Source organism: Callorhinchus milii, unplaced genomic scaffold (assembly GCF_018977255.1).
Source record: "Callorhinchus milii isolate IMCB2004 unplaced genomic scaffold, IMCB_Cmil_1.0 Scaffold10, whole genome shotgun sequence".
Lineage (NCBI taxonomy): Eukaryota > Metazoa > Chordata > Chondrichthyes > Chimaeriformes > Callorhinchidae > Callorhinchus > Callorhinchus milii.
In genome coordinates, this window is record NW_024704751.1 from 1,712,536 (window position 1) to 1,740,177 (window position 27,642).

Consider the following 27,642-nt stretch of genomic DNA (forward strand, 5'->3'; position numbering starts at 1 on the left):
GACGCAGAATTTGGGAGCTGATGAAAATAACTTAACTCCCAGCTTTTAGCTAACGAGCAGTTGATTTAAACCGAGTCATAATGCAAAACAGTCTGATACTGTTCACTCCCCATCCCCAGAGGCATCCTAGAGGCATAAAGGACACAGTCTCTGATGGCAATTTTAATTTCTTGCAATCAAACAATTCTGTCCAGTCCATAATTGAATTATATATATTTACATATATATGTGTAGATAGAGAAAACACTGGTGAGATCAAACAGTGTGTGTGACAATTTCACAGTATATTGTTCATGCTTTATGTAACCCTCGCTCCTCCTCCTTCCCAATATTTCCACGTATCTTTACCATTTTTGGACAATGAACAATAAAGGGACAGGATGTTTCTTCCCTTCTACGACTGTTGTTACCAGATTTACAGGAGGGACTCCTTATTCTCTCGTTATCGGCCAATAAACTCGTATACATCTCCCCGCTGTGGAATGACTACTTTCATTCTTGCTGGATTCTCCATGCCCGTCTAATAGGCTTAGAAAGCACATGCAGATTATTGTTCTCAGTGGGGGCAGGTTTTTTTCCCCCCAGGGTTTCCGATATCCACCTGTCTCTTGCTCCTGTTACGAAGGGTACTATTGCTTTGCCCTGTTCTCCTCACAAAACCACAATGACTCCTGTACAAAGATGCACCAGCTGCAGGGAGCACATCGCAAGCTGGTGAGGCCTTTGCCTTTAACCACCTTTTTACAGAGCCAATAACATAAAAATGAAATGTACCCAATAGACAGGGTATACTCATCCCAGGCGTCGATGTTAAGGGCCGGTGTCTGCCACCGCAATCAACAGACTTGTTCGTCCACCCATCGTGTGTGGATCGATCGATCGTTCAAGATCAAATTGTGAAACAAAAGATTTAGCGGTTTTATGTCTTCCGAGGCGCTGCTCAATTCATTCGTGTCACTACAATGCAATGTATTACTGCATCACCCGACCTCAATAAACAGCAAAGGGCGATTTAACGCTGGGAATGCAAAATAAGTAATCCCCCCCACCCCCCCAAACCCTCCCAGTATAAAGTGACACATCAGTGACGACACTTCCTTACACCTTATCGCTGAGACCTGCAGCACCATATGCTCGGAGTGAACCAGTCTCTGAAAATCTATTGACAAATACTTAACTGTGCAGTACTGTACGTACTAACAGGACAGGTGGATATACTGAAATCTCTGCCTACTTCTTACTTCCCTTAACCCCCCCCCCGCCCCCACACACACCCCCCACCGCCGAATCTTGCACACTGACAAAGCTACTCTAAGCGAATGTCACTAAACAGCTTCAAGTTAACAGTGGTAACTCAAAGAAAAACTCTGCACCCTTGAGCTTTGGTGTGTTCCTTCAGGCAACACTGGAACAGAGGAGGAGGAGTCAGGATGTTGAACCACAAGGAGGTCGTAAAAAAGCAAAAGAGACACAGAGGAAGAGAGAGAGAGACACAGAGGCACGTCGCTGAGGGATGGAGAGAGGTTCGAGGACATGCCGAGTGGCGTGACCTCTCCGACATGTTGCAACCAAAGCCTTCAGTTACTTCTCTTTGTTTTTTTTTGCAGGATCAATGGCCCAGCGATCGGCATCACCACATCTTCCTTTCACTCCCAGCCATTGTCCTTAATCATATGAGCCACTTCTATAATGTACTTTCCTTCTTTGTACTTCTGACTGCTCTCGAAGGCGTGTTCCTGCAGGACAGACAAACAACAGACCTCGAATGAGCTGCCAAACCTCGCCCCTCGTGGAGAGATGGGAACGCTGACGCAAACGGACGGTGGACGACAGAGAGGGTTGGCGCAGGACCTTAAAAGGAACATTAAAAGCGGGAGGACCCGGATTCGATTCCCGGGCAGGACGAAACCTTAGGCAAGTTTCTAAAATAAACAAATAAAAATTGGGTCACTCAATCCATGTCCGTTTGTGGGACACTGCTGCCCCGTTTCGTCTACAATAGACAGTCACTCCACTTTACAATAAATTCTGTAAAGCAGTAAGTAGGAACGTGGTTGTTAGTCGACTGACGGATCGCTTTTCTGGGTAATAATTCCTTAAAAAAGAATAATAATTTGGTCGCTCAATCCACGACTGTTTGTGGGACACACCTGTGCGCAATTGGCTGCTGCATTTCACGCACAAAATAGAGTCAATTCACTTAATAGTATATCCTGTGAAGCGTTTTGAGACGTCTCGAAGACGTGATAAGGCGCTGTATCAAATGCAAGTATTATTATTAATCCTCACAATAGAACACAACATAACTTACATATTTCCATCCGAGGGTAGTTTTGCAGTTTTCACAGTAAATGTCAGCCACAGCGTGCAGGCCGGTGAGCAGGACACGCTCCTCTGCTGGTCCACAGCCCACATTGACGCTAAAACAAGAGACAAACAGCAACACTTCAACACAGGAAGTCAAGCAACCCTCAGAGATGTTTAGACAACGGCTAAAAGAAACCCTTGTTCTCAAGATAATACAATGTAATAATCTCTTGGACTGGTATAGTTACCCGAACATCACTCATCATGGATCCACTGGCCTCTTGTATTAGCTGAAGTGTCCGTTCTTATTTTAAATTACTATTGTTTTGAAGGGATTATTATGTTATAGGGCTCCACGAAGGAAGGAAGGAAGGAAGGAAGGAAGAAAGGAAGGCAGAGAGAGGGAGAGAGAAAGAGAGAGAGAGAGAAAGAGAGAGAGAGAGAGAGATTGGAGTAGATAGATAAACAAAGATCAGGAATATCTGCCAATATTTGTTAAGGCAAATAGGATAAGTGGGGGAGAAGTTCGACTTGGATTTAGGTCCACTCTATTTATGTGTCAGAGCATCCAGAATTTGGCAATCTTAAACACAGCCTTGATCTTTCAAGAACTATAAAGTTAAGATTGAATTCAACAATTCTCCAAACCCCTGGACCCTCTAAAAAGCTGCATCAATAAGAGAAAATGTAGATCCGAGTGGAATTTTAACCACAGATCAATGGATCAGGAATCCAGGGGAAAGAGCAGGCGAGGGCACATGTGCAGAACTTGGCCTCCTTAAGGCCACATCTCATCTACCAAATGAGAATATACATGAAAGAATCTGACGCAGGAGACAAGTGACACTGCAGTACACAGCAGTCACAGATCACTGAGCTATAAAGAACAGCTGAATGAAGGGAGCTCAATCTGTTCCCATCAGGAATGGGGCGGGGAGGAGACACAATCAGAACTTTGTCAGCGTAAAAAATGTCACAAATAGAATTGGAAAGGGTCTGTGAGAAGGCAGTTTATGATGAACCTGGAAGGAAATCACCTTAACTCAGTAAAATGCTATTTAAGAATTGACCATTTCAGACTTCGAGATGCTAAGCTACGGGGAGAAGGTGCTAACTAATGGGTTTGGCTAGAGAGGTCATCTGGGAGATTGACAGTCTTGATTGACCCAGATGTAGATGGCTGCAGAGACGAGAAAAGGGGGGGCTACGACAACGACAGTGGGGGGGCAGAGATCTGATGGGGGTGCATACTGGAGGTGGGGTGGGGGAGAGAGAGTGCTCCATGGCACTGTTGATGGCAGAGCAGACAGCCTGACACATTGACAGGATTTGGAGGGGCAGCCGGGTCTATCATTGGGGGCATCAACTCTTCCTACTTTCCTCCTGCTAACTCTAGAAGGTTAATGGGTAAGGGTGGTCCTAGCTGAACAAGCAGCGGGAAGGTTGCTAGACAGCGCTCTCAATGGCAAGCTACATGGTTTTAGCTGGTTAATCCCCAGCAGTTACCCCAACGCACACCGTGGGATCCCCAAGCTTTGCCTCTTGCTAACCTGCGTCTAAAATTCTCCGGAACAAGGTAAGGAAAGGGTGCTTCCCTCCAGGGAGAGAGTGCACATTCCATTCCAGACACGGGGAAATATCTATGCGTAGGTGGCATTCATGTCTGGTTTGGATGCTGTTAAGAATGATTGATGAGTTTTCACACTGGGCTGACCCCAAAAAAATCAATGATGTATTCTTTTATACGAGCACAAAAGATACTTACACTGAATTGAACAAATAAGCTCGCCCTTGGCTTCCTTGAAAGGACTGAAAAAGATGCAAAAATGAAAATGATCAAACTTCGCATAAAAAGGTCATTTGTAATACCATTACAATTCAGCAGCGCAACCCACAACAACAACATTTATATAGTGCCCGTTATGTAGATAATGCCTCGAAGTGCTTCACAGAAGCGGGGTTGGATGTTCAGCAAGCGTGAAAGAGGAGCGGGAGGTGACCCCAGACGCAGTCAAACAGGTAGATCCGAGCGCCTGACGTGAAAGGCGCCATACAAATGTAATTTGTTGTTGTTGTTTTAAGATGGGATTTAAAGATGGACGGAAAGGGGCTGAGGTGGAGGGTTAACGGCAGGGAGTTCCCGAGTTGATGGGTGGCCCGGTGACTGATACCCAGCAAAACGGAAGGAAGACTGTCTGTGAGTGCTATGTGCTGGCCGGTGCTCCATGTGTACACTGACGTCAACAATAACAAATTACATGTGTATAGCGCCTTTCAGGTGAGGAAGACGTCCCAAGGTGCTGGACGGTCAAGGATTTGCACCCGAGCTGGGGGTAGGGATCAGGAGGGGTGGAGGGTAGGGAGGGCGGGTTCAACAAAGACAACTAAAGGTAGTGCTAGTCAAGGAAAGTGACAAGAGAATTCGGCTCTGATCACCTATGCTGATCACCTGTATTGATCACCTATGCTGATCACCTGTATTGATCACCTGTATTGATCACCTGTGCTGATCACCTGTGCTGATGCTGTGTTCCCGAGAGTGTTATGAGTAAATGGTTTCTATGAGAGTTGAATAATCACTGACTGAGACTTTAACGCAACTTTCATGTCAGACAGATGGCTTGAAGCACTTCACAGGGTTTACTGTGAAGTGCAGTGACCGGATATGATGTAGGTGAACACAACAGCCAATTTGTGCACAGCAATGTCCAACAAACTGCCATGAAGTGAATGACAAGTTTTATTTGGGGGATTGCTGGCCAGGACACAGAAGAACACCACAAAACATGTCTGAAAAGCTGGCAGGGCAGCTGAGACCTATTCCATGCACATTGTGTGCCATGTGGGAACTCCAGGATGGTTCATAGTTCTGGACAAACACGTGTGTGGGAAGTGCCTCCGGCTGCTTGAGCTTGAGCTCAGGGTCGCTGAGTTTGAGGAAAGGCTACAGTCACTACATAGGATACGGGATACTGAAGAATTTATGGATTGAACTTTTCAGGAGGTGGTCACCTCAGAGCCACAGAGTTCAGGAGGTGGTCACCCCAGCTACACAGAGGGCTCAGAAGAAGGGTGAGTGGGTGACCATCAGACATGGAGCAAAAAAAGAACAGGCAGTACAGGAATCCCCTAAGAGTGTGGCATTCACAAACCAGATCTCGGTACTGGATACCGGTGAGGATGCGTCTGTCGAGAAGAGTCAAAAGGTAACAGATGTTCAGGGAAACAAGAGGAAAAACGCCAATGCTATTGTTATCGGGGATACAATAGTTAAAGTAGACGGGCATTTCTGCCATAAAAGAAGGGGCTCACACATGGTATGCTGTCTCCCTGGGGCCAGGATGCATGACGTCACGGAACAGGAGCAAAATATACTACAGGGGGAAGGGAAAATCCAGAAGTTGTGGTCCATGTCGGGATCCAAGATGTAGGTGATAAAAGGGCTGAGACCCTACAGGGAGAATATCAGAAGCTTGGGAAGAAGCTAAAGAGCAGGACCTCAATGGTGGTGATCTCGGGATTACTCCCAATGCCTTATGCAAGTGAATACCAAACCAGGAGGATCAAACACATAAATGCCTGGCTGAAGAAATGGTGCAGGAAGAAGGGCTTCAGGTTTCTAAACCACTAGGACCACTTCTGGGGCAGGTGGGACCTGTATACGAGGGATGGGTTACACCTGAGCAGGGCTGGGACCAATGTCATTGCAACAAGGATAACAAATGCTGTGGGGAAGCGTTTAAACTGATTTTGAGGGGGGATGAGGATCAGAATGTAGCATCAGGGAGGGGAAACAAATTATATAGTGGACGAGGAGAGACAAATAGAAATGATCAAGGAATAGCCCAGCAAAAAGTGGAAAGAGACCAGGGAGAAATGTAGAGCAGTTTAAGCCGGTCTTGGAGTGTATGTGTGTAAATGCATGGAGTGTGACCAATAAATTTGGTGAGCTGCAGCTCAAGTTGCCACATGGGGCTATGATGTAGTGGCAATTACGGAGACTTGGCTCAAGCAAGGACAGGGACGGGAGCTGAATATTCCTGGCTACAAACTATTCAGGAGGGATGGGGAAGGGATAAAAAGAGGGATGCTAATACTCATTAGGGACACAGTCACGGTCCTGGAAAGGACGATGTGTGAGAGGGTCCAAAAACACATAAAAGACTTACAAATAAAATAGAAGCCCATGGTGGCAACATGGATCCAGAACTGGCTAGGAGACAGAAAGCAGAAAGTGGTAGTAAATGGTTGCTTTTCTGACTGTAGGGAGGTGTGTAGTGGTATCCCTCAGGGGTCAGTATTGGGACCACTGCTCTTTCTTATCTATATTGATGATCTGGACCTGGATATAGGGAGCACAATTTCCAAATTTGCAGACGATACTAAGCTAAGAAAGTCAGTTAATGGGAGGAGGATAGCACCAGACTCCAAGAGGACTTAGACAGATTGGTAAAATGGGCAGAAAAGTGGCAGATGAGGTTTAATGTGGAGAAATGAGAAGTGTTGCATTTTGGTAGGAAGAATGAGGAAAGGCAATATAAACTGATGGTACAATTTTAAAGGGGGCAATTGAACAGAGAGAGCTTCTGGGCACTGCACTTTACGAAAGATGTTAGGGCATCGGAGAGGGTGCAAAGGAGGTTTACCAGGATGGCACCAGGAATGAAAGACCTTAGTTATGAGGAAAGATTAGCGAAACTAGGATTATTTTCCCTAGAGCAGAGAAGATTAAGAGGGGATTTAATAGAGGTTTTCAAAATCATGAGAGGATTTGATAGGTTGAACCTGGAAAAACTGTTTCCACTGGCATGTGGGTCAGTAACCCGAGGACACTGATTTAAGATAGTTGTTAAAAGAAACAGAGGGGAGGTTAGGGGAAAAAATTTCGCCCAGTGAGTTGTTGGGATCTGGAATGCATTACCTGAAAGGGTGGTGGAAGCCGATTCAATAACTACTTTTAAGACGGAAGTAGATGGGTATTTGGGGAGGACAGGATTGCAGGGCTATGGAGAGAAAGCGGATCAGTGGGATTGAGTTGGATTGCTCTTTTCAGAGCTAGGGCAGAAACGATGGGCCGAATGGCCTCTTTCTGTTCTGTATGATTTCTATTATTCTAAGGAAAGCACAGGCCTATTATACAGACTTCATTTTCCCCCCACACCCCGCTTTCCAAATTAATATATATGTGTAGACACACACACACACACACTCCCACTGGACCACAGTTAGTGTGTAATGCCAAGATAAAGGGAAAATTGGACAGAAAAGAGTAACTATACCCGACTGGAAAAATTATTTGACAATAACAAGCGTAGAACAGTTATTCACGAATTTAAAAATAAGGCTCTTCAGCCGTCGGCCATCATCTTTCCAGCATCCAAGGTCATTGTTCCAGTCAATGCTGGAGAGGCCAGGGCTATTTTAGTAAGATGGTGTAAAGGCGAGATGGGGCTATTTAAAAAGTGAGAGGTAGGAAATCTTGGCCGCCTCTGCCTTGTCTGACTATCAGTGATACGAGCACAAGGTTAGCTGAGATATCTGATCCTTACGATATACAACAGAATGGTCAAAAGCCAGCCGGGCTCTCCTGTGCGACAACAACAACACTTATATAGAGCCCTGCACGCAGAGTAGCGTCTCAGAGCGCTTAACTGTGGGAACGATGCACACTCTTAATCTTCTGCACACACATTGGCGATGCAGAACCGATTGACACTGATTCAGAGGAACAGATAACGATATATAATATTACTGCTTATCCTTGCATTTGGTACAGCACCTCATCACCTCGTCATCTCAAAGTGCTTCAGGGGAATTTCTACTGGGAAGTGTAGTGACTGTGTATTTGTAACTGGGTAATTGGCTCCCGCGTTTCGCCCACAAAATGAACAGTCAGTTCACTTTACAGTATATCCTGTAAACTGCTTTGAGACGTCTTAACGATGTGATAAAGCCCTATATCAAAGGCAAGGATTATTATTTTTTAATATTATTTTATGGGTGAAGGCAGCAGCCCGTTTTTGCACGGCCAATGTTCACTGCATTCCACAGTGAAAAAAAATCCTGTGAAGTGTTTCGAGACGTCTCGCTGACATAAGGCGTTATATCAAATGCTTATTCTACTCCTGGTCTTACACCTTCCCACTCGGTCCGATCCCCCACCCTGTCCCCCTCCCAAAATCTCCCGAAATAACCAACGTAACCTCAACAGCGCTGTTGGTTTCGTACTCCAGACACTGCGTGACTCTGATCACTGATGAGGTATTTCCAGTGTGTACAATGCAGCTCAATGTGAATGAGCAAGTACACCAAACCCTGGGGTGGGATGGGGATTGCTCCCATCCCCTTCCCCCCCCCCCCCCACTCCCATCGCTGTGGCATAGAATAGCTGTTGATGGTTTTTCCAGGACTATTAAAAGCAAGAGCGATGGCTGCCAACTTTCTTTTTGCAGCGATGTGAGTGAGCGCCAGAGAGCAGGAGCTGGGCCAGCTCACAGTTGCACTCTCCAAACAGACTCCAGTTGTCAGTTGTAAGCACTTACTGCTGCCCTGGTCATCACAGACTTTGGAAACTTTTCTTTAGCCCCTCTCAGCCAGGCCAGGCCCTGTGTTTAACCCTCGGGGCTTTTAGAACAAATATTATTTTAAAGACCCCATACACTCCCTCCGCTCGCCATTCTAACATACTTAACGAGTAAGACAGAGATAGATAGAGGTAAGAGACAGTGACAGTACAGATAATGATAATATTAATCCTTGCATTTGATGTAGCGTCTTATCACGTCTTCGAGACGTCTCAAAACGCTTCACAGAATATCCTGTAAAGTGTAGTGACTGTATTTTGTGAGCGAAACGCGGCAGCCGGTTGTGCACAGCAGTGTCCCACACACAGTCGTGTACAAACACACACGTAAACAGAAAGAAACACGCATACAAACACTCACACACACAGTAAGACAGACAGACACAACATTAATTGGTGATAGCAACTAATTCTATATGGATTAGTCTACCAATACAGTGCAAAGCTTTGGGAAAAGCTTAGATCCAAAGTTGCCTTGTTCTTCCAAGCACACTAAACTTACTGTAAATTACTCATATACTATATCCCAAAATATTATATTCAAAAATAAATCTATCTCATTCAATAATAATAATAATAATCCTTGCATTTGATATCGCACCTTATCAAATGTCTAAAATAATATGTTGAGACGTCTCAAAGCGCTTCACAGTATACACGGTAAAGTTGAATGAGTGTGTTTTCTGTGTCAATTGTTTACATGCTTTTACTGTCAGCCTCCCCCTGCAGTTGGAAACGCTGCTGCCAATACTATCGTATCCTCAGGCCCATAGCGTAAACGCCAGTCAGGAAGGTCAAGTGTGGCCAAAACAGGAGCAGCGGCCACCTGCCCGGGTCAGTCAGGCTCAGGGCAGACACTGCGTTTCCTCCTTAATTAATACATTCCTGCAGTTCAGTCACACCCTCTGCAGCCCAGGGCAGGCCTTTCTTTCCTACAGTGTCTGTTGTGCAACGAGCAGCTACTAACAGCAGAAGCCCAGTCCCTACAGCCATTGATTTACTGACAACAACCACAACAACAACAAATTACATTTACGCAGCGCCTTTCACGCAGCTCGGACCCAAATCCCTGACTGTCCAGGGCCTTGGGACGTCCTCCCGACGTGAAAGGCACTGCGTAAATGTCATTTGTGGTTGTTGTGGTTGTTGTTAGTGAATCAATGGCTGTAGGGACTGGGTTTCTGCTGTTAGAGCTGCTCGTTGCACAAAACATTGTTGTTTGTGGGCGTGTATATGTGTTAGTCCCGGTTGTTACTCGATTGGCGGACTGCTTAAAATCGACTGTTTGTGGGGCGCTGTTGTGCGCAATTGGCTGCCACATTTCGCCCACAAAATACACAGTCAATTCATTTTACAATATATTCTGTGAAGCGCTTTGAGCCGTCTCAACGACGTGATAAAGGCACGATATCAAATAAGAATGATGATAAAAAATAATCCTTGCATTTGATATAGTGCCTCATCACGACTGAGTGACCACATTATTACTATTATTCTTTCTGAATGCAAGGATTATAATAATACTATGTTGAGGGTTTTAAATGCAGCCCAACATTGTGAGGGTCTCGGCGGTGACAAAAGCTATAAATCAACATTCGAACGAGTGGAGCAAGTGCGATAAAAGCACATAGTCCCGAGGGATGCTGAGTTTCTTCCGTTTTCATAGGGTGAATGAAACCTCCTACCCTGGCTCATGTTACAGCGAGTGCTGACACTTCTACAGTAACCTTAGCAGCCAGTTTCAATTCTACCTTCGTGGTTCCTCTTCCCCTCACCTAGAACCCCCCCCCCACCACACCCACTCTCCCTCTGCCTCACCACCATATTTGCGTGTGTTATTCTTAAAACGGAAAGTTCCTGTCAATTCAAGCTCATCTCCTGATCCACGACATAGCGCCTTTCAGGTCAGGAGGATACACCAGGGGATTTACCCACCCCCTGACGGCCCCATCACAAAGAGAGGATTGTTCCCGGGGAGTGAACACAACAACAACAACAAAAACAAATGATATTTGTGCAGGACCATTCACATCGGGAGGACAACCTCAACAACAACAACTTGCATCTATATAGCATCCCTCACGCAGGCCCAGAGCGCCTGACAGCGTCCGAGCACGACGCCAAGCCGGGAGGGGGCGGGGGGAGGTGACCACAGGCTCGGTCGAAGAGGAAGGTTGTGAGGTGCGACCTGAAGATTGGGACGTCCCAAAGCCCTGGAGAACAAGTCGTCTAATTGCGGGGATTCTGGTTTCAATGACTGTGAATCTTGAAAGCAGAGGTCAAGCAGTTTATAATTATCACTGAACCATGAGATAAGGTTCTGCGTTGCAGTCACTTCCAGGGCGGGTGACCTGTTCCCAGTCCTCCAGCCATGCAGTCTACAAACAAGGAAGTTAGGAGGGACTCGCTCAGTAACACTGATGGATAGGTTACCAGGCAAGAGCATTGTATCAGCCACAAGATTGAACTGGCTGCACTGTGAAGGAAGGGATTGAGGGCTAAGTTGAGTGTTGTTCATGTTGCTGTTCCTAAAGTCTAAGGTCTTACCAAATGACATTATGAGTAGGTGTCAAGTGTCAACTTGGCTCAGGCGGTATACACAGTACATGGTGTCCACAAAGTCCTGTTACAAAACAGTGATAGGATCCTATGGAGGAGCTGAAACAAGCTGTCAGAGATACATTTCTCCTCTTCACTCCATCATGTTACGGGAGATGTGGCACCCAACATGGCCACGGATCATTATCTGCCAATAAAATGATGGCCCTCACTCACTCCCAGTGTCCTGGCCGGCAATCCTCTACCTTTGTGGATGTTTGTGGGACTTTGCTGAGGAGGGAAGAGTAGCAACAAAAACAAATCATAAAATAAAATTCCCGCCAGGGTTGAATGAGGTTTCCTCAAATGTGTTGCTCGCCCCAAAGCAGACAACGGCAGATACCATGCAAAATTACATTTGTATAACGCCTCTCACATCGGGAGGATGTCCCAAAGGTAGTGATAGGAGGTTGTCCGAAGTCGCGGTCAAAGAAGAGGGTCTTGATACGTGCCTTGAAGGAGGCAAGGGAAGGAATGAGGTGAAGAGAGTGTGGGATGGAGTTCCGAAGGGTTGGAACAGAGAGGCTGAAGGCCTGACATTACATTAGGACTGGGCCGGGCGGGGGACACGGAACAGGCCACACGCCTGCTGGGCGGAGGGAGCGGATAGGTTGATATGGCGTTAGCAGGTCACAGAGGAAGGAAGGAGCAAGGAAAGCCATGGAGGGCCTTAATAATAATAATAATCCTTGCATTTGATATAGCGCTTTTCATGTCGGGAGGACGTCCCAAAGCGCTTCACAGAATATACTGTAAAGTGAATTGACTGTATATTTGTGGGCGAACGCGGCAGCCAATTGCGCACAGCAATGTCCCACAAACAGTCGTGGATTGAAAATGACCAATTTATTATTGTTTTTGGTTTTGGAGGGATTATTATTAGGCTCTGTGTGGAGTAAGGAAACTTGCCCAAGGTTTCACCCTCTGCCTGGAATTGAACTCAGGTCTCTCACTTGCAAAGCGAGTGCTCTATCCACTGAGCTACAGGACTCCACACAGGCCTTGACTGGAAAGGTATGTGTACCATTTCCATATGTACTTAGCTGAAGTGGAGCACGAGAATCCAGAGTGTGTACAAAAGCATGGACCGTTCCTCCAAATAGACGCGGTGAATTGGGTCAGTGGGCAAGTCCTGCACCAACAACCGAGTTACAGGAGAAACACAAACCCTCGTTATCACAAACACTGATTATTAAGGTGCGGACGGCAGGAAATAAAACAACAGCTGCTTCTAAATAAAACACCCACATGCCTGGAGATAAACAAGATAAAATATTTTGTTTTTTTTACAGCTGGGACACAAGAGCTAGACGGGCTCAAAAAAAAGATTCCCCCCCCCCCCCACCCCGAGTTGGAAAAAGGCATGATCCGCTCACAGAGCAAAAAAGAACCCATCGGAAGTCATTCGTGACCTTAACAAGGCAGTAAGTAATCTGATCGAACACACAGAGCTGTTCCAATAGTCTCTGATTCTAACAGCTGCACTGTGCAAGGATACATCATAGATATACAAGCATTCTGATTTTTCAGCTACCCTATTCTCTAAATATAAAAGAATATAATTTCTTTAAGACTTATTAGACATTGTAATGGTATCACGACTTTTTGGTAATAATGATATATTACGTATTATACATCTATAAACATCAATGACCACCAAAGCCAGACGTACATGCTCTGCCCCCTGCTGAAGTCAGGCACAGAATCTGCAATTCTGTCTTCCGCTCCATTGCTCTCGGCGGACACCGGCCTGCTTCAGGTCCCCCGCACTTCCTGCCCCACCATTGGCATTCATCGGGCATTCAGCATCTCTGCCTCACACTCTGGAACTCCATCCCACAATCCCTCCACCTCACCTCCTCTTACCTCCTTCAAGTCCCGTCTAAAGACTTTCCTCTTAGACCGTGCCTTCAGCCACCCTCCCACCCCCAACACCCACTGCCCTCCACCCCTCCTGACCGCAACTCCCAGCTCGGGTCCCAAACACGTATTGTCTCGTGCCCTGGGACGTCTTTACGACTTGAAAGGCGCTGTACAAGTGCAATTTGTTGTTGTGGTTGTTGTTTCAACTCGTCAGTTTATGTTAGTTTGATTGCAGGAACTCTGGCGTTGACACCTCTCAACTAGGACACCCTGCTTTGTAAAATGTAGCCCGCCACCCCTCGTCTGACACAAGCAGTAACCCACCGCCATGCTTAAGAGCCTCCAAACCAAATATCTGAGAACTCCGCTTACGTGTGGTTTCCCGGCTTGGGATCAGGTTCTATCGTTGACTCCGAGACTCTACATTAACCTACCCATGTGAAGGGTGCTATATAAATGCCAGTTATAGTTGTTGATATGGAGTGTGCGCTCTCTCTCTCTCTCTCTCTCTCTATCAGGAGACACACACACACATCCTGCTTAACAAATCTGGAGAGGAGCAACAGAAGGAGTTCCAACTATTGATGGTTTTCACACACTTCCCAACAGCCGACTCAACAGAGACTTAGGGCCTACGCTCATGGAGGTGTGTTACAGGAACACTAAACAGTTAGCGGGGATTAAAGAGGCACATTGCTGTAGAGAAGCCCAGCGCTCACTCTTTCATCTACCCTACAAGCTGACAATGTTGGGTGCTGTGGCCTCCTGAGTTAAAGTTTCTAATCGTTTGAAAGCATCGTAGGCGGCTCTTTAGGAAGCAGGATGTTTTTCTGCACGGATGTCAGTCGTGTATTCTGTGACCTCCCTCCCCACAACCACTCTTTATAATTCCCATTCACTCATTCATAAACTGAAGCAGTGGCTCATGGTGTACCATGTCTGGTCTGTCTGGATCGGGTTACAACAACAACAACAACTAATTACATTTGATAGCATCTTTCATGTCAGGAGGACGTCCCAACAGCAACAATTGCATTTATATAGCGCCTCTCATGCAGGGAGGTGTCCCAGAGAGATTATAAACACCGGGCCCCACCTCCTTGTAAAGCCCAATCCGACTGGAACCTACGACTAACTCATTTCCCCAACCGCAACAACTTGCATTTTTATATAGCGCTCTCCACACCAGGCGGCATCCCAGAGCTCTTAACAATGGCAGAGCCTGATGCTGAGCCAGGGGAGGGGGAGGTGACCATAAAGCAAATCTGTATTAGCGCGCACTCTCTCTGCCAGGGTTTATTTTTTGTTTTGAAGGAATCATCCCCCCACCGTTGCTGCCTCAGACCCCTGCCGCACAGTCTCTCCTGCCTCGAAGCGGAGGGGATCAGGCTATCTGATTTACAGCCTTGTGCTTTTCGCGCAGTCGGCTGTTCTTTCGAAACGAGGTTAGCTGCGTTGTCAACAAGGGAGAGATATTCGGAGTGAGATTTACGATTAAATGCAGCTATTTGAAGCCACGGAGGGAGGTGCTTGGAAATAGATTATACTGTTTAAACCCTGAATGAGTACGACTTGACATGCAACAACAATTTGCATTTATATAGCGCCCCTCACACAGGGTAGAATCCCAGAGCGCATTGCTCATGTAATATCACATCAGAACGTCTGCAACTACACAACATCTCCCGGTTGCCAAAAGTAGACCACAACAAACAGGACACCAGGAAAAATGCCCTTCACTTTTTGAATAGTATACTCACACCAACTCCTTATTGGAACGCTGTCTGGCAGGGTTTTCAGTTGCTATTAGCAATAGGAATATTGTCCAATTTCCCCTCTCTAACCAAAAGTGCTAAGGCCAATTATGAACATCCGAGCTGAGATTAGCTCAGACTGAGGATGAACCAGGGAATGTTCCAGTTCCTACGGCTCGGCTACTCACTGACTAAACCCAACAAGCCATTAGGAGAACATTATAGTGTGTCACTATAACACCGCTGAGCACTACAGGAATCACTTTGTTACTTCAATCGCTGGTTAAGCCTCAGCTGGAGTATTGGGTCCAATTCTGGGCACCACACTTTAGGAAGGATGTCAGAGCCTTGGAGGGGGTGCAGAGAAGATTTACAAGAATTATACCAGAGATGAGAGACTACAATTATGTGGAGAGACTAGAGAGGCTGGGATTATTCTCCTTAGAGCAGAGAAGGTTGTGGGGAGAGTTAATAGAAGTGTTCAAAATTATAAAGGGTTTTTAAAAGAGTAGATAGGGAGAAATTGTTTCCTCTGGCGGGTGGGTCGGTAATCAGAGGACACAGGTTTATGAGAATTGGCAAAAGACCCAGAGGGGAGACCAGGAGAAACAATGTTTTTACCCAGAGAGTTGTTACGGTCTGGAACATAATGCCTGAAAGGTTGGTGGGAGCAGATTCGATAATAGCTTTCAAAATTGAATTAGATAAGATACTTAAAAAGGAAGAATTTGCAGGGCTATGGGGTAAGAGCAGGACTAATTGGATAACTTTTTCAAAGAGCCGACACAGGCACGAAGGGCCGAATGGCCTCCTTCTGTGCTGCAAAAGTCTGTGATTCTATGATTACTGAATAAGTTTATTCTTTGGTGAAGGAAAGTAGAGCCCAGTGTGTGTGTGTGTGAGGGGGGGGGGGGTTAGAAAGCAAAACACAGACTGATATTTAGTGTTCAGCCATGCACGGCTACTGAGCTATTAATAGAGGAAAGCACTCGAGGAGATCAGGAATCCGGATAAAGTCAACACACTTCCCTGGAGAAACCATCTGTATTTATTTTTCAGAGGCTGAGCGTGTAAGCATGTAAAATCCCTGTATATCCCCAGGCCACAACAACCTCCCCTGTAATTTACACAGTTGTTGTGAGCAGAACGGCCCTCCCGATTAATTGGTTGTTCAGCTCAGGGCTGTGTGAGTGTGTGTGTGTGTTTGTCCGGCTACCGAAAGTGGCTCCTGTGTTTCTGCTCAGAAACTGTCACCACTCTCCGTTGTAATCACTTATGAAGCTTTGAGATGATGTGATTAGGTGCATTTTTTTTTAATAAAATGTTCTTTCATCTCTCTCTCGTTCTCTCTGGTTGCTAGAGTTAGGAGACTTGACTTGTCAGAGCTTGGGACGTCCTCCTGACGTGAAAGGCGCTTTATAAATGGAATCTTGTTGTTGTTGTTGCTTGTGGCTCGGGTTCAAAACGGCTATTCTGTCTTTTGATGGCATTACATTAGGATTTGATGTAGTCTTGGGCTGTGCATCAGACAAGGCGACCAGATATGATGGAAAAATGTGATGCCCCAAAAGTATCTTCTCATCTCACTCAGCCCGTGAAGCCGTTCAGTCTTACAATTAAAGGCGACCGCAGAATTATGCAAACATTCTTCAATTCAGTTTTAATGATAATAATAATCCTTGCATTTGATATAGTGCTTTATCACATCTTCGAGACGTCTCAAAGCGCTTCACAGATTACACTGTAAAATGGATCGATGAAATGCAGCAAAACAGTCTCCCACAAACAGTCGTAGATTGAGTGACCCCATTTTTGTTGAAGGATTATTACCGCCAGAAAGCGATCTGCCAATCGAGTAACAATCGGGTTCCTACTTACTGCTAGGTAAACAGAGACGTGTGGAGTAAAGAAATTTGTCTGAGGTTTTGCCCCACCCAGGATTGGAGCTCGGGTCTACACGCTAGCGAGGCGAGTGCGCTAACCACTGAGCTACAACAGGACTCCAATCTGGAATCTCCAATCTGGTTTTAACCTGGAAGAGGAACCCAAATCCTAGATACACGTGGGCAATATTAAACCTCTTACTGTGCACACATGACCGAGTGCAACTGTGGAGAGTGAAGGAGACTGGAGTCTCAGCGACATCCCCTTCACACAGGAGGCTATTTTATCAACATCTGACGCCAAGGATACACAATGCTAATGTCACAGCAACCATCTGGTCCCAGTGACCCACCAACACCCTAAGGCCTCAAATTATGTAGGCAATATCACATTGTTTTCATCCAAGCTTTTTACCGGCGCCTAATACTTTCCGAAATTAGGTAAGCAGAATGCGTCCCTCCGGGGAGGGAGGGAAGAGAGAGAGAGAGAGTGCGTATTCCATTCCAACAAACAATCCTTCTCTGGAATTTCCATATACAGATGGGAGGCGTGGAAATCTCAGCTTGGTTTGGATACTCTTAAGCATGGTGATGGGTTTCTGCATGCGTCACACACCCGGCTGACCAAAACAAAACAAACAAAAAATCCAAAAGATGGTGAAAACCAAAGGAGTGAAGATATTCACTCAATAATTAACTAAAGTCACTATGAATGATCTCACAAATCTAGTGGAGCCCAGTGCAAAGCTCCCGGACGCACCTCAATGTTTAACCAAATAATTGGCAAGGTCAGTGGTTCAAGCTTGGCACTGAAGCACAGGTAGCTGAAGGACATCATTTCAGAAGGTGTGTAATCTTACAATTAAGAGATCATAAACTGCTTAGAAGCGAATCCAGCAAACATTTTGCCTCAAATACGGGAGTGAGAATGTCCTGCACCCGAAAACCACAGGTGTGGAATCAACTTAATTGGAGCTGGAGAGGCTCTGGGAGAAAAGGCGATCACAGGGATGTAGGGAGAAGTTAGGGAAATGGAATTAAGACAGATATCATGACACAATCACAATGGCAGAGAAGGGTTAATGGTCCGAATGGTCTACTCCAGTTCCTGTGTGCTAACCTTGAATGGAGTCAAACACTCCAGTCCAGTCAAGGTTACACAGACCGGCAATCGACTTTCATTGCGAAATTGTCTGGAGTCTGGCTCTGAATGACACACAGCAGCCGTGGGAAGTCCTCGCTCTTCTACACGGTGAGAAGGGACAATAGAGACCCCCCCCACCCCTGATCCCCAGCCAGCACTTAGTGGTCAGTTTAGAACAGCAACGGCAAATGCCTAAGGGCTGCCTTTCCTCTTGACCTCAGTTTCCATATGCTGGGGGGGAGGAAGGGGGGAGAAGGGAAAAGTGTGTGTGTGAGGAGGGAACAGGGTATGGAGAGCAACGCATCCTAAAACTAAGGCAAACGTTTGTTTTCCCACTGTTGCCTCTTGTCGTCCCTCCCTCCGTCCATTCTGTAATGGGCACATATAAATACTAATTGAGCAAATGGGTTCCTTACCTCCAAACCTCAGATCTCAAACCAGCTGTGTCCGGGGGAACAAACACCAAACCCTCTTCTCTAAGCGGACATCCCACAACTCTTTACCTCCAAAAAACACACACCTCCCTTGAAAAAGACTCTCAATCTCACGTAGATGTCTTGGGATGTTCTCCCGACATGAAAGCTGCTCGCTAGACAATGTCATTTGTTGTTGTTGCTGACACATTCACTCCAGACATTCACCCTTATACACATCCATACACACGTGCATACTGACTCACACACACACACACACACACAGCTACTCATACACAACACGCTGACAGACACATACATGCCCAATCACACACTCATCCTGACAGATATACCCTATATCCCCAGATATTATTTTCTAGCAGAAATCTAATTTGTTCTTGAAACAAACAACACTTTGTGCTTCCAGTGTCTCCCTAGGAAGCCTGTTCCATACGTTTACTACTCGCTCAATGAATTGTGTCTCCGCAGATTTGTTCTGAGTTTAACCCCCCTTCAATCGCAGGCCTTGACCTCTGGTTCTACTGTTCCCCACAAGATGAAACAGCTTATCATGGTCTATATTATCTATTTCCTTCAGAATCAAAAAAACCTTAATCATATCACCCCTCAACCCTTCTTTCTCCAGGGTGAACATGCCCAGTCCGCTAATCGGTCCTCGTAGTCCAGTCCCTCCATCCCCTCAATCAGCTTGGGTGCCCTCCTCTGTATCCTCTCAATCGCTGCAATATCCATTTGACCAATATAAATCTGATGGTATCCTATCCTATCTGGTTACCCCCACCCCACTCCACCATCCGCTGCCTCTGCTCGGCTGGCTGAGGTCTCCTGTTTGTCCCTCATCCCCTTCGCTCCACCAGCGGTGGCCGTGCCTTCAGCCACTACGCCCCAAAACTCTGGAACTCTCTCCCTCAATCTCGCAGCCTTGCCCCCTTCCTCCACACCTTCAAAGACCTTCCTTTTTGATGGTGCTTATAGTCACCTCCCTCCTCCATCTCCCCCTGGCTCGGCATCAGACTTCACCACTCTCAAGCGCTCCGGGACCCTCCCCTCCATCAAAGGCACTATATAAATGCAAGTTGTTGTTGACCAGAACTGCAAACAGTATTCCAAGTGCGGTTGCACCAGTGATTAATTGAGTTATACTCACACATACTGTGTACGCACCTACTCGTATACATGCTGGTCAAACACAATACAAAATTACACCTGTATAACGCCTTTAATGTCAGGAGGGCATCCCCAGGCGCCAATACACCAAAGCAAAAGGATTTATGGGTTTCAATAAGTATTAAAAGCTGTTTAAAGGGGACACTCAGATCCCCTGATGTGGAGAAAAGGAGCAAGGTCAGGAATGGTTCAAGGAGCGCGTACAGCAACAAGCCCCCCCCCCCACTCCTCCCGCCCACCCTCCCTCCCTCCAGCCCAGGACTACGCCATCCACAAGCCTCTCATTGGCACGGGGGTTGCAGACCGTTGGTGAGGGCTCAAAGTTCAGTTCATGAAGCATGTTTGAACAGTCAGCAGCTGCTGGAGAGGGAGTCTCAATGGCTGCAACACAAAGACTCCTTCATTTCGCCCAGACAGAATGGATCTTTGGTTTCCTGTGCAGAGAGGCTGAGCTGGAGTGAATGGAGAGTGTGTGTGTGTGTGTATAGAGGGGAGAGGGGGAGCACACACACACACACACACACACAGAGAACTCACTCCAAACTCTTACTTAACACTTTGTGAACTGATAATAAACCCGTTTCCATTTTTTTTAAAAAACGAGATCTTTTGGAAAATGAGGACCATTTCTTAGACATCAGAGTCTGCAGCGGGAAGGGAGGGGGTGATGGAGCAGATGGTGGTGGGGTTTGAGGGGTGTGTGTGGGGGTGGGGGGGTGGGAGGCGAGGGTAAGAACAGGAAGAATAATTAGAACCATGATTCAGTATTAATATGTTTTCAGAAAAACAGATGGGAAACTTGGGAGGAGTGGGAAGAGGTGAGGGGGGGGGGGGAAACAGACTAGACTCTCTTCCTGCCTCCACTCCCGTCTGTGAACAGACAGTCATCCCAGACCACCCATGCCCTGCCGTAAGGATGAATTTAGCAGAGCGGGAGCAAAGCACTGCTCAGCTTCTGTGCTGTGGAATCTAAACAGCTCTTAAAACAGCTGGCAGCACGCTCCTGGGGCCTGGGCCATCGTTTCCTGGCTGACCCGTTCATGATGATTGTTCTTTTCAAAAATCACACAATTACTGCATTAGATTTAGGAACCATTGGTACGTAATAGTCTGTCCCTCTGTGACGGTGGGGGATTGGGGAGGGATAGGTTATTCAAGGCAGCTCAGTCCTGTGCGCTATAATCAGTCCCAGATCTCTTTGTTAAAGTTTCAACTCATACACACAACTACTGCCCCCCACACGCAATCCCTCCCCCACGCACACACACACACACCACAAACATACACGCAAGCACCCCACCCCCACACACAACACCCCCCCACAAACATACGCACAACCACTGCCCCTACACACACACACACACAACCCCTCCTCCCCGCCCACCCATACACAACCTTACCGTTAAGGTCGGGTTTTAGTACACGGGTAATTTGTGCATCGAAAAACAAGAGAAAATCATTTTTTTTAAAAAAAAAGCAACAGAATAAAAATCAGTGAATTCAGACGTTTTGGGAAAAAATTGGTTTGATACAAAAACGTACAAACGATGGTGACAGACAGATAGGCAAGAACTGACTTTAAGGTTAGGGTTGTCAATTAGGTGGTAAATGGACATTTGTGCTGAACTGCTGTGTACAATTGGCTGCCGCGTTTTGCCCACAAAATACAGTCAATTCACTTTACAATGTATTCTGTGAAGCGCTTTGAGACGTCTCAAGGACGTGATAAGGGGCTGTATCAAATGCAAGGATTATTATTATTATTAATAAATTACCTTCAACCCCTTTGATCCCCCCCTAAAATCTTCAGTTCTCCGAAACGCTATAGTTTTTTTTTAGTTATTGTTGCTGGTGACACAAGGTGGACAAATTGTACTATGATAATAATCCTTTGATATCATGATATTTCGATATAGCGCCTTATGCCGTTGAGACGTCTCAAAGCGTTTCACAAGATGCACTGTAAAGTGGATGGAAATCCGTTTCCTAACCACAAGTTTACCTGGGGGAGGGAAGAGCCTATCAGCCTGGGTCAGTCGCTGCAAAGGGAAAGAGCTTCCAGTTTCTGATGCAATCCCTCACTGCAGACATACAATTCCATTTCTTTGCCCTGCCTGCGCTGGAACCCGTCCAGCCCAGCCTCCACTCCAAATCCATTCCAGAGCCAATGCTCACTAAAAAGGCTACACTACGAACCGGGCGTGCAGAGGGCTCAAACCAGTCCAGTCCAACAACCAGCCTGGCTCTCCCTCAGTCGCTAGCGTTCTCGCCGTCGGGGTACACGGTTGTACAGGGTGCCCGCAAAGTCCTGTTAGCCCCGTGGCTTCTTTCTACACTGCACTGACCCACAACTGAAACACGTAGGAGAATGATGCTAATTGTATTGCGAAGTACAATGGAAGCCGGTAAAACCGGACGCATCGGGGGTTGGCTGTTTTGTCTGGCTTAAGGGGTGTCCGAGGTTAGCCAAAATACCATCCTCGTCCAGCAGAGGAGCCCCACTGACGTCGTACAATAATCTATACTATTAAAGACAAAATGTTTGTCTATGTGTGCGTCCGCCAATAATGCAATAACCAATTGACGTCGAGACCTGATGTACATCTGATCGGAAAGGTCTTGCATAGAGGAGTGTCATGGGCATATTTTTTTTTGGGGGGGGGATCTCCTATCGCTGATGAGCTATGACCTAAACAAGCTCACCACACATGTATGGCAGTTGGTCACTCAATCCAAGACACCATCCGGCTTGATGGCCGCTGTATAAATGCAAGTTGTTGTTGTTGGATTTGAACAGCAGGGACAGGAGGCCATTCAGCCCATTGCATTTGTTCCACTGGTTCATTAGATCAATTGTACGTCTGTTAATCCCATTTGCCTGCCCATGTGCATAAAATCCCTTAATAAATTTACGGTTTCCCTTTTTAACACAGCTCAATAGATTCGGCCCTGCACGGCTTTCTGGGGCAGTGCATTTCACGTTCTCACCGACGTCTTTATTATTCTTATTTATTTGAATGAATAATAATTCAGAATATATAATTGAATAATAATAAATGTAATAAATAATACTTGAGGAAGGGGGTGGGGTGGGGTGGAAGGAGGGAGGGAGGGAGAGAGGCATTGTGTTGGAACACACATCGTTCCATTTCATAAGAGGTTTCAACTTAGCTTGTAACAACAACAACAACTTGCATTTATATAGCGCCCTTCACGCGGGGTAGCATCCCGGAGCGCTTGACAGTGGCGGAGTCTGACTCCCTAAGCAATGGATCAGTATCAATAGCCTTTTGGATGAGGGAGGGTGTGTGGGGGGGGTGGGTGCTCTGCTTAAGCAGGTTGGTGGGGTGGGAAGGAAGAGGAAAACAACCAGCGTTCCTGCTTCCGACAGCTACTAAATGATCCCTGCTGGAACCTGCATAAGGCCAGCATCAACTGTGATTGTTTTCAGTAGCTAAATACACTGGAACCCACTCATTTAATCAACCATCCGCTCACTCACTCACTCACGCACCTACCCACTCACTCACTCACTCATTCACTGACGGTCTGGGCTCAGACAGCTGGCCTTTTGAATAGCACCTCAGCAACGAGCGAGAAAAAAAAACACTTGGGTTGGGAGCAAAGGGTGTGGAGCAAGTGCTCACGTACTTTCTTTTACAGGCAGAGAGAAAGAGAGACAGGCGCAGAGAGAGAGAGAGAGAGAGGACAGGCAGAAAGGCAGAGAGAGAGAGAAAGAGAGACTGGCACAGAGAGAAAGAGACAGGCAGAGAGAGAAAGACAGGCAGAGAGAGAAAGAGAGACAGGCAGAGAGAGAGAGAGAGAGAGAGAGACAGGCACAGAGAGAGAGGGGGGGATACAGAGACAGGAAGAGAGAGAGACAGGTGGGGGGGGGCGGTAAAGAGATAGAAAGAGAGAGAAAGAGAGAGAGAGTGGGGAGAGAGAGTGTGTGAGATTATTGCAGTGTTTAAACAGGTCAGGCAGCTCACAGAGGGGAAGGTGCACCAGGTCTGGTAGCAATACCTAAGAGCCAACGTCACTGAGTCTTGTCATGTGGGCCAAGGTGCAAGATTGATAACACAGTGCAGTCCTCCAGCAAATGATCTGTTAATCCTTGGTGTAACAGGACATAGCGTGTCAGAGTCAAATGGTAAACAATAACTCATGGGAAGGGAGGGTTGTATAATCCAACATTTAAAGCACTTTCACCTTTCAATCAATTTCCAATTCTCTAAATAAACACGTTTAGAAAATTGGAAATTAATTGAAAGGTGCAAGCGCTTAAAATCCTTTAATTCTCCTAATGCAAGATCTCCAGCATCTAAATCTAAAGTGCTGTGCTCTCTGGGGAGGGGTTAAAATAATCCTCCAGATAAATTGGTCATTCGCCTCGTGTCTATTTGTGAGACCTTGCTGTGTGCAAATTGGCTGCCACATTTGCCTTCAGTTACACGGTCACAGCAATTACTTTGACATTTCGAGACGTCTCAAATTATTTATCAAACGGCGTTAGAAAAGGGCTGGATCTGAGAGAGAGAGAGAGTGTGAGTGAGTGAGTGACTGTGAAGAGCGAGTTACTGAGTGTCACTCACCACCAGCCCTGAGAATGAAGTATTTTTCCATCTCACAGGGGCCAGCGCTCACTGTACGAGAGACGTGCTCAGCAATACACTGGAAAGGAAGCCACAGAGAGCCGGATGTCTCGGTTCAAGCAGAGCACCGCAGGGCTGGTAAGAGTGCACTGTGTAACCACATGGTAACCTGCATTTCCCCACCGCCCCCAGTCCCCACCCCCAAAGACCGTCAGTCGATACAACAGGATTAGCACATCACAGACGCCTTTCACCTCGTTAGGATGTCTCAAAGTGCTTCATACTGTCTGAGCCAAGGAGGGGGGGGTAGAGAAGGAAGCTAAAGAGGATGGGAAAAAAGACTGAACGCACGACCAAAGAAATAGGTAAAAGTGTTCATGACCTCTGCGATCTGAAACAGCATCAAAAGTGCGTGAAACCAAAGCCTCTGGCCGTGTCTTGCGTAGCTGTGGCTGCAATGAAGATTCTTTTGAACCCTGACTTTGGGTTGGGCTGGTGCTTTTTGCAGCCTCCAATGCATTCGCGGGGCGATGCCCCCACTGGCCGTCAAATAGCCCGGTCGGTGTGAGAGGACGATGCTCTCCCGACAGCCGGGCACAACAACATGATTGCATTTATAGAGCGCCTTTCACGTCAGGAGGACGTCCCAAGGCGCTGGACGGTTGGGTCGGGACCCGAGCAGAGGGGAAACGGTCAGGGTGAGGGGAGGGAAGGGAGGGAGCGAGGAGGGGGTAGAGAGTCAAGAGGGGAGCTGAAGGCACGGTTGAAGAGAACAATATTCCCGGCTGCCTGGCTCCCCCCGACTTTCCCCACTCCCCTCCCCACCCACTTCCCAATTCTTACACACGTCTGCCTGGGAAACTCATCATCTGAATAGATCCACGTGAGCTGCCCCTGCCAGCGACCACGAGCTGAGGCGCTATAACAAACGCAAGGATTATTATAAACCTTTCTAATGCTGGCAGACCAACGCTGTAAAGACTACAACAACAACATTTATATAGCGCCCCACACGCAGGGAAGTGGCCCAGAGCACTTTATTACACTGGGGGCCTGTGTGCAGTGATTTGCATTGGGGGAATTCAGTGATAAGGCACGTAACTGGGGCTAGTTCCTGACTAGATCCACTGTCTGTACCAGAAGGAAACACGGACAGTCTTAATGCTACACAATTGATTGCAGACTTCAAACATCCACTGGGCTTTCACTGTTTTTTTCTGGATGGTCTCCCTGTTGTTGTACATGATAGGGTTTCAAAAGTAGCAACAAGGGTCTAATATGTGGCAAATCTTAATAATAATAATCCTTGCATTTGATACAGCGCCTTATCAAGTCGTTGAGACCTCTCAAAGCGCTTCACAGAATATACTGTAAAGTGCAGTGACTGTGTATTTTGTGGGCGAAACGCGGCAGCCAATTGCGCGCAGCGTCGTCCCACAAACGGTCGTGGATGGACAGAATTCCTTGATAAACTGCAGGAATGTCACGAGGTCCCCGATAATTCCTCTCTGGCCTGATGTTGTTCCTGAGCGGGGCACAATGTTCCTTCCAGTCACAGTAAGGAGCCCCAGTTAGATTCCTCATCACTGAATCCCCAATGCGAATCACGGCACACGAGACCCCAGTATAACCAAGACACGATGAATGGAGTCCAGCAACACCAACCTCAGGCTGAGGGACCTGACGGCACTTTCCTTGTTGCAAACTGTCAAGTGGTGTCCAACGCATACAGTCTTGCCCCCTCTTTGCCCGTGTTCAGATCGCACCTGAAGACTTTCCTCTTGGACAGTACCCTTGGTCCCCTCCCCTTTCTCCCCCTCCTTTCAAAGAGCACACCATTCCTAAGCGCTCCGAGACGTCACTGCCCCTATATAAACGCGCCCAGACCTCCAATTCCAATACTCGGCTCCGATCAGTGAACACGGTCCCTGGGATGAACTGGAAAAACGATAGGAAACGCTATGCAGTTAAAAGTCGGTGCCAAAGTCAACACCTGATTGTTTCCAGCCTGATTCAGTCTCCCCACCACTGGCTTTCCGGATCCGTGGCCACATACCAACAGCTCCCATTGAAGCATGTGGTTTCTGGTGCTGCCTGCCACATCAACCTGACCACATAAGCACTTAGACTGTAGCCTGGCACTACATTCTTGGCATCTGTCCACTTGGAGGCACACATCACCAGTTGAGTGGTGGTGGGGGGCAGGGGTGGGGGGGGGCTTGTCTTGTGGTTTTGCCTCTTTCCCACTAAGGTAAGCATCCCCTTTCTCCTCCTCCTTTCAAAACACGCCATTGCTAAGTGCTCCGAGACGTCACATCGTGTATATAAATGCACGCTGTTGTTTGTCAGTTTCACACGAGCCTTTAAAAATGTCTGGGTCCCTTAAATAAAACCACTTATCTGCTGCTATCTACTGTGACAAAACTCTTCTGTAGGATTTGAAGCTGCTCTGTTTACTCCACTGGACACTCCAGAAAGAATAATAATAATTCCTGCATTCGAGATAGCGCTTTATCACATTGTTGAGACATCTCAAAGTTCTTCAAAGAATGCATTGTCAAGTGGTTTGAGTGACCAAATTGCTATTATTTTTTTTGAAGGGATTATTACCCCCGGAAAGTGATCCGACAATCGACTAACAACCGGGTTCCTACTTACTGCTGGGTGAACGGGCGTGTGGAGTTAGGAAACGTACCCAAGGTTTTGCCCTGCTCGGGAATCGAACCCAGGTCCTCTCGCTTGCGAGGCGAGCGCGCTAACCAATACAACAACGACAACGTGCATTTATATAGCGCCCTTCATGTGGGGTAGTGTTCTGAAGCGCTTAAATACGCTACAAATCTACTGGATACCAGTAATAGTACCCCCACTAGTACCTTTGAGATGAGCTCATCGTGGTTGGCGAGGTGGGCTCTGCAGTGGATGCAGCTGTACGTCCTGTGGCAGGTGGGCAGATAAGCTTGGAATGTCTTGGACCTCGTCATCTTCACCATGGGTGCCACCGGGCGCGGTGTGAACTCCGGGCTGGTCCACGAGGCGCTCAGACAGAGAGGTTCACACAGGAAACACTGGAGAGCACAGGTAAAGGCCGTGGTGTGGCGAGCGGGTGGTGTGGCGGGGCCCACACTCTGCTGGCTATGCAGGCAGTGACTGCTGAAAGACAAGCAGCCAAATGGGCAGGAGTCTACCTCAACCAACCAACCTGAGAGAACAGAGAGAACACCATCCATTAGTGTTAATGAGACAGCAATTACTCCAAACCAATCTGCAAGGTCCTCAGAATCTTCCCAGTCCTCCCGGCCCGCTTACTCCAATTA

At 47.0% G+C, this 27,642-nt stretch overlaps 1 protein-coding gene across 1 annotated transcript; it reads right to left on the bottom strand.

Annotated features, from left to right (window-relative positions):
- Positions 1-1,279: 1,279 nt before the first annotated feature.
- ypel2a (yippee-like 2a) lies at positions 1,280-27,523 on the bottom strand. The gene is made up of 4 exons (XM_007906178.1): positions 27,202-27,523; positions 4,073-4,116; positions 2,312-2,420; positions 1,280-1,736 (listed from the first exon to the last, which is right to left on the bottom strand). The coding sequence occupies exons 1-4, from the start codon at positions 27,316-27,318 to the stop codon at positions 1,647-1,649; spliced, it is 360 nt and encodes a 119-aa protein (XP_007904369.1). The 5' UTR covers positions 27,319-27,523; the 3' UTR covers positions 1,280-1,646.
- Between the last annotated feature and the right edge of the window lie 119 nt (positions 27,524-27,642).